Below are 15,685 nucleotides of genomic sequence, written 5' to 3' on the forward strand. Positions count from 1 at the left end.
ATTAAAAAAAATGTATGCAACAATTGCTTTATTGTTAACAAAGGACTAGATAACATACAGCAAGCATGTACAGATTGCTTTCGCAATGATCCGAATAAACATTTAGGAAAATCCAAAACGCAAGTCAGAGCAAATAATAAAAGGTCACATAACTAGAAATTAGATGACAGTTACAAAAGAGGATACAATATATTAAAAGATCAGGCAGATGCAGTAAGAAATCTGTATTGTTAGGTAGGTGTAATAAAGCATCTGTAGAAACACATGAAAGCATTTGTGTTACATAAATATTTGAGATCTTTGGTGAATGAAGATGCATATGAAGTCTCACCCAAAACAAAGCAAAATCCACACAAGACTCTCAAAAGGGTCCATGTAGATCATTCAGAAATTTCCCAACACTCCAGTCATCTCTTTCACAAAATGCAAAAAAATAGGTGGAATACCAGAGATTGATCACTAGATTTCCACCACTAAGTACAATACAAATTAGCTTTTCTGATGCTAAGACTGATCTCTGTGCTGCTCTGCCATTAGGGCAATACAAGGTGTACATTTTTCAAATGTGTAGAGTCAACTCTGTGGCTAAAAGTAACCTGAAGTAACTCTGAGTGAATTCTTAAATATATTGAGCTCATCTCAGTATCATCATTTACATGAGATATAAATCTGTGGCATAACGTTAATGTATTTAAAAGTAAGATTTCAAGCAAATAAACAAGATGTATAATATAACTTACCAGATTTTCTAGTAAATGAAAAGGCAAAAGGAATGTTTTGAAAAAATCTTGTTTTCCTTAGTATTCTGAGGATTAGAAGAGGGGGAGACCCTTTCATATGGAAACAAAATGTTACTGCATGTTTAAAGTGATTATTTTATAGATTAACCACCACCATTTAAAGACAGAGAACCCTATTATGAAATGATGCAATGTCATTGATTGGTTCAGAAATGTGATTCTCCATTAACATCAATAACATTTTCGTTTTAAGTGGTTAGGTTTGTCGATGCCTTTCTGATTTCTATTACACGGATGAGCTCATCACACAGAACAATCACTCTTTAAGGTTTTATAACGGTGCCTTCAAGTACTAAATCAACACACATAATTATTTCTGGTTTAGGTTGAACATGCCCATTATAGTGATTTCATCATGAAGCAATATGATGTATTGGGCTCAGTTTTTTGTTTTAATAAAAACCTTTACTTTAAAAGTGCAGCTTCCTAAATTATTGAATTTACCCCCACCATTAAAATGTAACTATATATAATCAAAGATAGTACACTAATCTACTAATACAGATTGCAGACAAAGTATTCGTAATTTTTTTTAATAAAAAAAAGGTCTGGAAGGAACACGTAAGAAAAGAGGGAGAATAATGTGAGCTATGCATAATAGTGCACACCTCAATGAAGTTCTAGACATCTTCTCCAGTACTGGTTCAGTTCCCCCACATTTAGCCACTGTAGCACATCAACTAAGCATTATATAATGGCTGAATATTAGCCATTTGTATAGAATTGAAAATTGGGTCACAGGACAAGGTTTTGGATACTGCAGTTAAAATTGTACTTTTCATTTCTGAGCAACGTAAGATCCACAAATAACAATCCTACATCAATGAATTTGTTAACTCTGATTATAAGGGACCTTCAATTTACCACCAGCAAGCATACTAGAAAGTTGAAGCAGGAAAAGTAGCTTGATCAACCAGTTGTATTTCCAGTTGCCATTAGTCACATCATTTGAAAAGATGGAAATAAGGTTAGATTAATGTCAGGTCAAATACTACAAAGTGCCCAGCTGACAGGTTAAATTGTTTCTTTATAAGATGTGACGACGGCTTAGAAATAACTGTTGGAACCAAAAAGGTCAAAATGATTTTGAGAAAGGCAGAAAGGAGGGCTCTTCTCTATAGGAAAAATAATTTCTGTGGAAATGTATGCTATTACTAAGACAAACAACAATACTGATAGAGGTTAAGGGCTCCAGTGGGTCAATGTACTCGCTGTGAAGCCAGTTTATTTTGATTTGGCTGCAGAAGGCACCAAAAACCCCTAAGCAAAAGATACTACAAAGAAGAAGAAAAAGCATTATTCAGGTGCCATGTTCTGAAACTCATTTGTTCTACTAATTATTATTATTATTATTATATAACAAGTGGTTCTTTTTCTATTGTATCTTACCATCATTGCAATAGCCACAAAACTCTATAAAGTGGGCATAATAATTTAGACCATACCGGACAAACATTAAAACTATGCTTATGATTTTACTTGTTTTTAGAAAATAAGGAGCAGGGCTTTACAAATAATGGAAAAAGAGAGAGGTGTAGGAGAAGCTTGATAAAGGATGAGATTCAAAGTACCACTTATACATCCTCCATTCATTATAGTGAGGTTTGCAGGAAAAGCTGCCATTGGCAACTGATTCCATAGATACCTGAAGTTGAACTATTTTGCAAAACTAAGTATTATATTTAAAGAAAGGAATGTGAAAATTGGCTAGGGAAAATCTGGTACCACACACAAGGGAAGCATCTGTACAATGGACATTATAACATGTTTTGAAAGCAGACTCAGAAAAAATTGCAATCAGGTAGAATAATATTATAAACAAGGTTGGTAAATCTGAACCTTTTTTGTTTGTTAGTAAGGTTTATGAGAACCTACTGATCAAGTTATCTACAGCAGCCAATATTCTCTAGATTTCCTTATTGGATGAACTTATTCGGGGTAACACTATTATAGGTGAATAACGAGAACCATGTAAGAATATACAGTAATACATAGCAGGATTACAAAAAACAAAACAACCCCCCCCCACTTCTTGAGTTAATTCGCTCCATTAAAGATATTTCCAACAGTGTCTCAAGAATACCTTCTTGAATGGCACAGTTTCAGGTACCTATCAATTATATACAGTATATTTATATCTATATAAATTATTCTGCAACCAAAAAGAATTGCTCTCAGAAAATTACTATGGTGTTTTAGCACAAGTTCAGATGGGAAAGTACAGCGCAGAATTCCATGCAGCCATAGCAAACAGAGGAGCTCTCTTTTATCCTACTTTACAGAAGGTGTTCACAAAACCATTCTTCGAACTCCACATTCACAGCAGAATTTTGCAGATTCCACCGGGTATTTGGCGCCACATTCGTAACAGAATTTTGGTAACTGTGCAGGTGAATTTCCCTCATTGCCTTTTGAACTTGCTCCATTGACAGAAGATGAGCAGTCTCCACTGTCATATCCAGTTCTTCATCAGCCATTGAACATTCAAAATGGAGAACATTATAGAGATTAGATAAATGTTAATCGTTTACGCGTGATTTGCAAAGCATTCATTCTGACCTTTCCCTTACAATAGTTCTTCAGTAACGTATCATTCCAAAAACATGGCCTTCTTACTACAAAATAAAATAAAATCCCACAATACTTCCTTGCTGGATTATACAACTCAAACTCCATGCTAGCACTGGAGAACCTTAGGCCAATGGAATAAACTGAAGGAATCAAATTAATGGGCCCTCGTGTCAAATCTAAGGGCCCAATGGAACATGAAATAGAAGTTCCTTGCTCAGGATATTCTATACTTCTTGCACTGCTAACTGGAAACCTCATCAGGCTCCTGTGGAAGATCAGAGGTGATATTCAGTATGCCTTCCATCATGCTCTTTCAGCTGATATAAAGCCATTCCCGTTAAGTAACTACTAGCTGCCCTAATCTGCCCCTCTACAGAAAGGAAAGGTTACACCATCTCTTCCCAGAATAACAGTCCTGATTTTTAAAGCAATCCTGTGGGGAAAGATATGGAAGGGTCTGGATCACGTCATATCTAGAAGGGACATAAAGGACACGAGTAAGCTCAAATTCTGTGGGCATTGGAGTAGGGCAGAGAACAGAAGTTCAAGGTGCTATATATAAAGCAGAGGCAGATGCTAGCAGTTAACCTCTGAGCCTCTTAGATTATAATAATTATTGCATTTGTTAATTTCCTGCCTTTCCCCCAGAACCTGGACTCAAGGTGGCTTACAGGAAGATGAATAAAACAGAGAAATGTAAAAACATAAAAGACAGGTAGCTTAAAATTTAATTAAACTATGATAGAATAAAAACAATATAAAAAAGAAAACTATTAACATGCAGATAGTGAAAAGGAAAAAAAGCACAGAACTATTAAAATCATTTTCCTTAAAAAACTGTCAGTTCCCAAAAGCCTGTTGGAATAAGGTCTTCATTTGCCGGCGGAAGAACAAGGAGGGAGTCTAGCCTCTCTAGGAAGGGAGTAGCAAAGTCTGGGAGCAGCCACTGAGAAGGCCCTCACATGTCTCCACCAAACATGCCTGTGATTCTTTTAAGTATTCCATTCCAAGGCCAGTTGTCTTATCCTTCAGTATTTATTTGTGATGTTATTCCCTCCCCCTCCCCCCAATCAAGGGTCTGGGCTGGATTGTTTTTTTAAAGTGTAACTGCAACACCCCAACAACAAGACATTAATCTTCAGATATATGAAAGCCGTAAATACTTCCAGAAAGGCAAAAATCATGAATTACCTGTTTGAGTAGTTTTCAGTACTATAAGCTTTTCTTTTGTTTGCCATCATACCTATGCCAGCATTCCGTGCCACGTTAGTAGGTGCAACTGTCCGTGATTTCATGGACCCTCTAAAAGACAACAGTAATTCAGTCAATTAGGCAGAATTTTGAAGCAAGTAAAAGCTTAGGGTACGATTCAGTGTCAGCACACAATAAGCTGCTGTGCACACAGAGGTCTCTCTGTATGTAGCAGGGCTTCCAGTGGGGACTGGTGCTTGGGGTGTGAAGGGAGGCATTAGGGTTCACTGACCATCCTAAACAACGAATTGGCTCTGACAACAAGTTACACTGGGATCAACTGCAGTAGGAAGCTCCCACCTGAAGGTGTGCTGTCATTTAGAACTGTCACTGGTATCATCACAATGTCAGATGATCGACAGGTGGCTGGCCCCACCCACCTGTCAAAATGGCACCCTGGGTGGAGAGGTTGGGATCTGGCCTGCCAGATGGGAATAGTTTTCCACCTTTGATATGCAAACGTTTGCCATGTTGAATGTTTTGGCTCTGATCCCAAATTCTAGAGGTGCTTAGAAGTGCACATGAAATTCAATTTCTGCAGGCTTCCCCATTAACTTCAGTGGGGAAGAGGCAGTTCCAAGCATTCATCTCCATGTTCAAAGCAGTTTACTACCAACAGAAGTGAACGGGGAAGCTCTTGCACATATGGGCTCCAATGGGAAGGTGACTGCAGCTGCTAGTCTGGTTCTGTTTTCTGTTAGATAATTACCCACAAACTAAACTGTCATATACACTGAAGTCTCTCATGGGTGTTTATTTAAACTAATTCCAGGTTCCACAAACTAAACTGTCATATACACTGAAGTCTCTCATGGGTGTTTATTTAAACTAATTCCAGGTTCAGTAGCTTGACGTACTATCCAAAGACAAAAATCTCTACTTTAGATTTGGTTCTTCCCCTTTAAACATGAAGGGACTTAAAAACAACGAAGAAGAAACAGGAAAACAAAGTTCAACTAAATGAGAGGGCAGAAGTCAAGCAGCCCCAAGCAAACACTATGGTAAATTCAAAATACACCAGAGCCACATACATATTCTGAATAGCATTCTTTTAATTGTCACACACTGTCTCACATCAGCAGCAATTAAAAAGCAATGTCTACATTTATTTTCAAATATAAGCCCTAAACCCTATTACTGCTAATATGTTTTATCTGCTTTTCATGTAGAGATCAAATACTGCCACCTAGAGTACAAGAGAAAAATAAGCAGTTGTTTGGGGCCGTTAGCCTAAATTAGCATTGGCTATTGTTATCAAGAGCTTCCTGCTGATGTTCCTCCATTGCTTCTACCACACAAACATTCAGCAGCAAGAGTAATCGCAATACACAGAATATATTGATTGACACAGCGCCTGAGAATCTGTGTGAGACTAACTGATTATCAACCTAGTGATTTTCAACAAAATATTATTGTGCTGCACAGGTTTTCATTGTATTTATAAAATTCACTCTTTTACATAGAAACCATCACGAAGGACAAAGTATTCAAAGGTGTTTATTAAATACTATGCGTACAGCGTTAACTGTGCACTTACCCTGTTTGGGGGCTTGTCCTTGTTGAGTTTTTATGAGCTGGAGACAAACTTTGGATTTTACTTCCCACTGGCCCACTTGTAGACAGAATTTTATTTGCAGGTGTACCTTTTTAAATAAACATGGAAGCATCATTTCTGCTTTACTTTATTACTTTATTCTTACTTCACATCATGAAATTACATACGATGAAGGAGTTTCTGTGATTTGATACCCTGAATTAAGAGGAGACGTCAGAGCTGACAAATGGGATTGCAGCTGCAGTACTGCTGGGTGGATGGGTGTTATCCTCCTCCCCAGTACAGCTGTACCATGGAAGTTGAATGGAATCCATTCTGGAAGTCAGTTCAACTTCCAAAACGTTCAGAAACCAAAGCGCGGCTTCTGGTTGGCTGCAGGAAGCTCCTGCAGCCAATCGGAATCCATGGAAGCCCCGTCGGACATTCGGCTTCCAAAAATAGTTCGCAAACCGAAACAGTCACTTCCGTGTTTGCAACATTCGGGAGCCAAAATGTTCAGGAACTAAGCTGTTTGACTTCCAAGGTATGACTGTATGCATTAGTCCTAGTGAAGTACAGTGGTACCTCGGGTTAAGTACTTAATTCGTTCTGGAGGTCCGTACTTAACCTGAAACTGTTCTTAACCTGAAGCACCGCTTTAGCTAATGGGGCCTGCTGTTGCTGCCGCGCCGCCGGAGCACGATTTCTGTTCTCATCCTGAAGCAAAGTTCTTAACCCGAGGTATTATTTCTGGGTTAGCGGAGTCTGTAAACTGAAGCATCTGTAACCTGAAGCATATGTAACCCAAGGTACCACTGTACCTTAATTGTGAGTCTCCCCAACCTTCCCCTGCTGTAAATAAACAGCAACTTCAGGATAGGCAGATTTTGAGAAAGCAGCAAAGCTGGGCCAGTGGGGAGAGGAAGCATTGGCCAATTGAGGCAGAGAGAAATGAAGTCCAGAGTTATTCACTATAAAGAGCACCGAAGTGACCCTGTAACTGCCTAGTATCATCTTAGCAGGGCAATCATGGACTTGCCCAGAATTACCCAGAAGACTTCAGGCTGTGTGGGGGTTATGAACATAAACATAAAGTATAAACATACTTTTTCTGTATTAGAAAAAAAAATACAGTTCTAGTTCAGCATCTTATTTTTCATAATAGCCAACCAGATTTCAAGCCAGGTTTCCCCATCCAAACCCAAAGCTCTATGCAATAGAACATGCTGACTCATTATTCAGGAAGCATATCAATACCACAAGCAAGGCTAGCTGCCCTACAAGTCATAATTTAATGTATTTTACAGTAGCCATGCAAATGTTTAAAAATAAATCTGCCTGTTTTCCAGCATTCCCCACTGTTTGATACATCACCTTCCTACCCAATCACTGAAATGTTCTTCTCAGGTCAGGACAAACAAGCATCATAGTTTCTTTGTGTAGTTTTAAATGGCCGCAAGAAGCAACCACAACAGGCAACACAAGAAGGCAGGAAAGGCAATGTACACTGTCTCGAAAGCGTACCTTTTTCTCATCCCCTACTCTCCTAGCGGCAATACTGCCTTCGTAACAGGCCTGAAAGTACTGCACAATTGTTTTCAAGATTCTAGGTAAAGGTAAAGGGACTCCTGACCATTAGGTCCAGTCATGGCCGACTCTGGGGTTGCGGCGCTCATCTCGCTTTATCGGCCGAGGGAGCTGGCGTACAGCTTCCGGGTCATGTGGCCAGCATGACTAAGCCGCTTCTGGTGAACCAGAGCAGCGCACGGAAATGCCATTTACCTTCCCGCTGGAATGGTACCTATTTATCTACTTGCACTTGACGTGCTTTCAAACTGCTAGGTTGGCAGGAGCAGGGACCGAAGAACAGGAGCTCACCCTGTCGCGGGGATTCGAACCGCCGACCTTCTGATCAGCAAGTCCTAGGCTCTGTGGTTTAACCCACAGCGCCACCTGCGTCCCTTTTTCAAGATTCTACATCTCACCTTTAAAGCAATAAAATAAATCTTTTATCTTTTAAAATGTGATGACTGAGAAGAGCACAAGGAGTTTATCACAGTATGCAGCCTCAAAGCATTCACTCAATCACCTTCTGGTTATACTGTACACAGTTGAGCCACTGATCTACCTAGCTCAATAGTGTCTACACTGACTGGCAGAAGCTCTCCAGGGATGTCTGCACATATCTGAGATGAATCCTGCTACTTAACTCTGTAGCAACATTTGCAAGTAACAAGCTCCATGGGAAGGTACATATCATTGGCCATCTGTTTCAACTTGAAATTCTTAAGCCGTGATGATAAACACCAATAAACCATGGGAGAGTTGGGGTGGGGAAACCAGATGTGGTTGGTTTGCAATTCCTATTAGCTTCTGTCCGTATGGCCAAATGCCAGGGATAATGGGAGGTGCAGACCAACAACCACCTGAAGACTACGGAAGTTTGCATGCACACTGCAATGGCTTGGGTCCAAGATTCACATAAAGTAATGGCTGCAACAGCCATCTGTAGATATCTTGTACCAAGGATTCCTCAACCCCCAGGAATAGAAGAAATGGGGTGGCAGGAAAACTGTGTTCCATTCATGGAAAGAAAATCAGGATCCAAGCCATTATATCTAGTAGCCTTGAGACAATACAATATTTATTCATGCATTCCTGATATGCAACTACAATAACAATTTTATTGACATTACTTGGTTGTGGTAAGCGTGATGAGGCTGGTGGTGTTATTCCTGATGGAGGCATCTTCTTTACTGATGGCGACTTGTACTGAAACAGACACAAAAGCCAGTCATTGAACAGCTCAGTCATACAGTTCTATGTCTTGAAATACTGTAATGATCAATAGCTCTGTATCTCATGGGGTGTTTGCAAATGTACCTTAAAAAGAGGGTTCGAAATGCTGTGGTTTTTTCACTTCATCCAGGAAAATCTAGCGTCAACTTGCCTATTACTATGAAAAGAATAATGTACACACCAGAAATTCCAATGCTGATTTAAGTAAAGGCTGAAGTGATCATCTTTTTATATGTTCGTAAAAAATAAAAGCTGTGCTGGATCAGGTCCAAGGCCCATATCGTCCAGTACTCTGTTCTCACCGTGGCCAACCAAACATTCCTGGGAAGCCCGCAAGCAGAACCTGAGTGCACCAGAGCTCTCCCTACCTGCATTTCCTAGCACCTGGTACACACAGGCAGGATTCTTATAGTGGAGGTAGAACACAGCCATCATAGCTAGTAGCCATTGATATCCTTGTCCCCCATTAATCTGTCTAATTCTCTTTTAAAGACATCCAGGATGGTAGTTACCACCATCTCTTCTAACAGCAAATTCCACAGTTTAACTATGTTTTGTGTGAAGCAATATGGACACTTCCAACATTCATCTTCACTGGATTTCAATGAATTCTAGTACAGTCATACCTTGGTACTTGGGCGTTTTGGCTCCTGAACACTGCAAACCCGGAAGTGAGTGTTCCGGTTTGTGAACGTTCTTTGGAACCTGAACATCTAAAGGGGCTTCCGCGGCTTCTGGTTGGCTGCAGGAGCTTCCTGCAGCCAATCAGAAGCCACGCTTTGGTTTCTGAATGTTTTGGAAGTCGAACGGACTTCCGGAACGGATTCCGTTCGACTTCCAAGGTATGACTGTATTATAAAAGTGGGAGAAAAACTTTTCTTTACCAACTTTCTCTACACCATGCATAATTTTATATACCTCCAATACTTGCCTTTCCTCTAAGTTACAAAGCTGCAAATGTTGTCACCTTCCTCATAACAGAGTTGCTTCATCTTCTTGACCATTTTGGTTTCCCTTTTCTGAGGCTTTTCCTGCTCTACAATTCCCTTCATGAGGGGAAGTGACCAGAACTGTACACAGGATTCCAAGTGTGACTGCACCATAGACTGGTATAACTGCACGATGCTATTGGCTTTTAAATTTTTAATCCCTTTCCTGATGATCCCTAGTATGGAATTACTTCACTTCAGGCAGGGTTTATTATTCATCTGAGCAAATAATAATAATTCACCTGCGTTCGGGTAGGAAGCTTCCCTTTAGAATCAGTAACCACTTTTCCTTTATTAGTAATACGCGCTGCCTGTTCTTTGCAGAAATTGATGTGCCGATCAGCTGCACTTTCATTAAATCTTCTCTGGCAATATGGGCACTGGATATAATCTATATTCATCAGCAATTCATGAGACACAAAGAACAGTACAGGTTATTTATTAATTTAGTCACTCTGGTTTTATCCCGACTTTAGCTCTAGACCAGACCCACAAAGTGCATGACAATAAAAACAGAAAACATAAACTGCTACAGTATCTGAAACAGCATTATAATTTAAACATGTTAAAAATCAAAAGCAAGTCAGTAAAAATACTCAATTCCTGAGTATTGAAGCCATCAGCATTCAAAAGCCTTCCCAAAAAATGCAAATAGAAGCCAAAAGCAAATGGGTCTTTGCTTTTTAAGGAGGTAGGTCCATGTGATAGAGGCCACCATTAAAAGAGGTCTGCTGAACAATACAAGCCTAGCTTTTGAGTGTTAATGCAGGAGGAGTACCTGGAGCCTGCCTGACCACCTAATCCCAAAATAGCAAGTTGAAGATTGACAAATAACTCCTAACCCTAATATGCTTTTTCTATAAAGGTTTCGCCACCACCTCAACCACTGGGACAGGCAATGAAGGGAGATTATCACCTCTCAACTTGTCTTAAGTCGAGACTTAACAAATCAAGTTGAGCAGGAGTCAAGCAAGCAGGTAATTAATATGTTAGACCTTTCCAATAATCCTACAGCTTCAGATGATGAAAGTTAGAATTTACAACTGAAAGTTAGAATTTACAACTGATTAATGCATTAGATGTTTCTAATGCAGTTGTACCTCTGCTTATGTATCCCTCCAGTTATATAAACTTTGGGATACGTAAGCAGCAAATCCAGAAGTATACTTCCGGGTTTTTGCCACACGCGCATGCGCAGAAGCTTTCTATGTACTGCGCGCATGCGCAGAAGCGCCACCCCTGGCAGCAAATTCCTCGTACTGTGGCCAGGGCTCCGGAACAGATCCCGCTCGCAACCAGAGGTACCACCGTACAAAGTCAGTGGCCAATGTGAAATCCAGCTGGAATAGATCTGAGTGACTGCAAAATCTCAACACATATAGCAAATATACACCTTTAAGTGCCAGGCAAAAACGTTCCTTTTTAACCAGGCCTTTGGCTGATTTGACTGACATGCTATGCCCTTTTAAAATGTGGTGGGGTTTTTTTGGGGGGGGGGTACTGGGTTGTTCTTTTTATTTTGATTATGCATTTTGTGGTTTTATATTTTTATTTTATTCTGTGAACTGCCCTGAGACCTCTGGGTACAGGACGGTATATAAATTCTTCAGCAGCAACAACAAGTAAGTCACAGGGAACTATTCTGACCATGTTTAGGGCCTTTAACCAACTGGAAACTTTCTGTTAGACAACACAGCAGACATCACAGTAAAGGAGAAACACAGGAGGTTTTGCCATCACTGGCAAGGAGTACACTTTCAAATTAGCTCAAGCTTGTGTTTTGTCAGACTTCTTGGAATTTTCTGTCACTGGCACTCCAAGCACTATTCCTGCTGTCTCATCCTTTGCCGGTACAAGATGCAGCAAAACATTTTGGGAACCAAATATATAGCAAGCAGACTCAGACTATAAGCTTTCCAGATTATATCTGAGTGCCATCGAAATACTCCTACAAAGACAAAAATGCAAAGAGGAGAGCCTAACAATAATTTTATTATTTAGACCCCTCCCATCCGGCTGGGTTGCCCCAGCCACTCGAGGATCTAATGGCAGCTTGGAGAACTTTCTCTTACAGACATGTAATTTTTTCCAGCATTGCAATTTTTGACACAAGAATGATTCCGTCACAGCACTTTAGGAAGGAGAATAGACGGAAGAAACAAGATTATATCCACGGCTGTGTGAAGCCCAAGCTAAAAAAACAAACATTAAAATTCTGCATAACTTATTTTGCATTGCTTATTCTGTGATTTTATTCTTAGTATAATTTATTTTGATTTTGCTAGATGCGAAGGTGATATTAAGCTTTGCTGGGCACTAAAGTAATTCCAAATACATAAAACATTTATTCAGGAACATCCCTAGTTTCAGAGATTTCAGTGAGCACTGCTTACTTAAGCAGTATCTTTGAAGTCTATCTTTGCAGCCGTAACGGCTAAAAAAACTCATCTGGAGGAAAGTGGAAAATGTTGATACCAAGTTACCGCCATTTTGTCCCACACCTCTATTTTATTTTCAGTCTCTACCTTCTCTGCAAGTGCAAGGTCAAGTGACTAAAGAAAATGGTGCCAGTCACCACCCTCTACTGAATTGAAAAGAAAGAATTCCTAACACTAGGTGCTCTGCTAGGACATGCAAAAGCCAATAATCCCTTCCACCCTAATGCAATCAGGACTAGGGACAGATGAACCCATAAGAGTCTGGCCCGTCCCAGTTCTCAGAAGGGACAAGACTACATCTGTCACTCGTAGATATTTAATGGATTTTTTAAAAATCTACCTGAAAACAAATGGTAAAATAATAATAACAAGAACTTAAAAGGTAGTCTAAAACTTGTTTGATGCTTGTCCCCCCCCCTTTTCTTTTAAACTTCTAAAAGTATGACACCCAGCCCTCTTGGCCTCCACACTGTAAACACTGGTGGCAGCCATGTTTTTTTGCCATATAATTTCCCTAAAGCAACAGAACACCATCAAGCTCCATGCCTCACAAGGGGACTTGCTGTAAGTGCATTCAAAGTGCACAGCAGCAAAAAGTCTCATGTGCTAACCACTACAGGCTGTGGCAAGCGATGTGCCCTATTTTCAGAAAGGAAAACTTTTTTTTTAAATAAACAGAGGCAGAACAGAACCCTCCAACCGCCTCTCAAATGATTCCACGAGGCTGCAATTTTTCAAGTGAACCACTGATCCGGGATCAAATCAGGCAAGTCCATTCTGCAATCTGAGCAGGAAAAGATTCACACCCCACATCCCTAATCAGCACAACACAAAACTACTAATGGACCAACAATGTTTTGTTTTATTTAATAAAAATTATACACCTTTTGATTGTAAAAGGCTCAAATCAGTTTACAAAATATCAATAAACCTGTGTTCTTTTATGCTGTAGTACCAAGCACAGCCTTCCTGAATCCTGCCTCTCTTTTCAAGTAGCTTCACCATCTCTGCCCTTTTTGTTCCCCCTGGAGAGCCCCTTTCTACAGATATCTAAATTTTGGATTTCTAAGACTATAATGGGTGTGACTTCTGAAAGTGTGATTTCAAGAGCAGACTTACTGGTCTGCACTCAGCCACTTGGGATGACTGTTTCTATGTTCCATCACCCCTTGAACCTGCCAGCGGAAAGCTCTGCTATGGCCTAGGAGAATGCCTGCTCTTTTTAGGATGCCACTGGAGATTCTGTTCCCCCTTCCCTTCATCTGTGCATTTAAGAGGTAAATCTCACCTTCTTAGTCTACGTTGCCTGCAGGCTTTTTCGGATTAATTCCTTGCCCTCCAATTTTGAGGCAATGGTAATGCCTTGAACTGTACGTTAGTCTTGTTTAGGACCAGACAAAACACCTGACCCTTTTCAGAGAGACAGGATGTGTCTGTCTAGCCATTCATTAGCAATATTGCTCAAAACAGATGCTGCAGTTGAAGCCCACAATGTCACATTACATACCAGGATCGTAAGTAGGTGGTGGTGGTGGTGGCAGTTTTCCACCTTCTTTAAGGACCTGATCAACTCCTTTGGCTGCTCGTATAGCTGCTATGAGTTCCTCATGCTTTCTCCTCCAGTTTGATTGTTTCTTTGGGGGCTCCGGCTAAGAAGACAACAGAAGCAGCACACACACAAATTAGCAATTTGATAAAAGTGATTTCTTCAGCTGGGTATACAATATTATATATAACACCACTAAATACATATCTTCCCTTAACCATGAAGCAATGTTGCTTTTCAGGAGATAAGCAGAGTTTATACAAAAGCTGTATTTAGATCCTTTGACAGGGAAGTTGTGAGACCACTTATGAAACAAATATAGAAGCAATACATTTAATATTTCATTAGACACTGCTGACAGTGATTTCCAAACAAGAGCTCTGTATACCTAAGCGGACGCAATGTACACCTTTTCCATGGTTGGTCCTATACACTGCGTTAACCATTTCACTCTTTTGGCTGTATCTTCTTCCTATTGACATTATTTACTTATCTCTGTGTTGTTGTTGTTATTTAAAGAATGCCATGTGTATAAGTCACCTTTCTGGTCCATGAAAAATCACTGCTAATGCCACAATAGCATGTCCAAAAAACAAACAAAATCCTGTACCAGTTAGGAAAGTTATTTGGAATACTATAACTCTGCCCACCAATCTATCTGATCTCAAAAGCCAATGATATCAGCAGGGCCTCCCCAATACCTATCTTAAGGCACAGCCAGACTCATACAGGCAGTCGTTCAAATAACCTGACTTCCAGCCACCTAGGGTAAAAGTAAAAATCAGTACAGTGGACGCTCAGGTTGTGAACGTGATCTGTGCAGGAGGCACGTTCGCAACCTGCAGCATTCGCAACCCACAGCGCCGCGTTTGCGCGGGTTGCGATTCGGCGTTTCTGCGCATGCGCAAAGCGTGATTTAGCACATCTGTGCATGCGCTGAAACCCGGAAGTAACCCGTTCTGGTACTTCTGGGTTTGGCGCAGTGCTCAACCTGAAAATGCACAACCTGAAGCGTCTGTAACCCAAGGTATGACTGTACTTGAATTGAGCCTAGGACTGCATCAGTAATTAGTGCAACTGGTACAGAATCAATAAAATATGTTCTGAGAACCTGGGTCAAATGAGCACCCAAGCAGACATATTCTGCACCAGCAGAACTTTCTGAGTTGCATTCAAAGGCCCTGTAGATATCACCTATGTGGCCTGGTTAGGAAAAGCCATTCTTTGGGAATCACTAGTATTGCCTGCTTTCATTCATAGTTTGGTAATCAGTTGCTGTGTTACATCTGTTCCACCAAATATTGTTATACAAAATAAACTCCAGGTGGTGTATGACTATGCAAGCTTTTGATCTTAAGCATCGAAGACATTCTGTATAACCAACAGCTTGCAGACTTCTATACCAACAGATGTATTTCCTCGTTTTGTATACCACAACATGATGTATTTCCTCGTTTTGTATACCACACAAGAAAAACTAGTCTTCTGAGATGCAGCATTTTTCACAGGCACAATTTCTCTCCCTTTGCTGACTGAAAAAAAATCCTTGCCACAGAATCTGTGTTCAAAGCCACAGTCCAAGAGACGCAAAGATTGTAGTAAAATATGGCCCTGCTCTAATCTTCCATAATTGTTGGAACTCCTTTGAAAAAGACAACTTTTTGTTAGGAACTTACAAAGTGGCTCTACTAATGCTCCTTAAAACAGAAGAGCCTAATAAGCACACTGGCTGAGATCCTAAGGAGGAAGCAAATGTC

General features: G+C 40.2%; 1 protein-coding gene across 1 annotated transcript in view; it reads right to left on the reverse strand.

The window, feature by feature from the left end:
• Positions 1-13: 13 nt before the first annotated feature.
• The window catches only part of ZC2HC1A (zinc finger C2HC-type containing 1A), a 30,722-nt gene continuing 15,050 nt past the window's right edge, over positions 14-15,685 (reverse strand). The window contains exons 4-9 of the mRNA XM_083748003.1: positions 13,890-14,031; positions 10,187-10,335; positions 8,853-8,928; positions 6,160-6,265; positions 4,563-4,673; positions 14-3,264 (exon numbers count right to left, since the gene is read on the reverse strand). Of these exons, the coding sequence (XP_083604129.1) occupies positions 3,090-3,264; positions 4,563-4,673; positions 6,160-6,265; positions 8,853-8,928; positions 10,187-10,335; positions 13,890-14,031 (759 nt within the window). The 3' untranslated portion in view covers positions 14-3,089. The remainder of the gene's footprint in view (positions 3,265-4,562; positions 4,674-6,159; positions 6,266-8,852; positions 8,929-10,186; positions 10,336-13,889; positions 14,032-15,685) is intronic.

The sequence above is a fragment of the Podarcis gaigeae genome (genome assembly GCF_964106915.1).
Source record: "Podarcis gaigeae genome assembly, chromosome: 7".
NCBI classification, from domain to species: Eukaryota; Metazoa; Chordata; class Lepidosauria; order Squamata; family Lacertidae; genus Podarcis; species Podarcis gaigeae.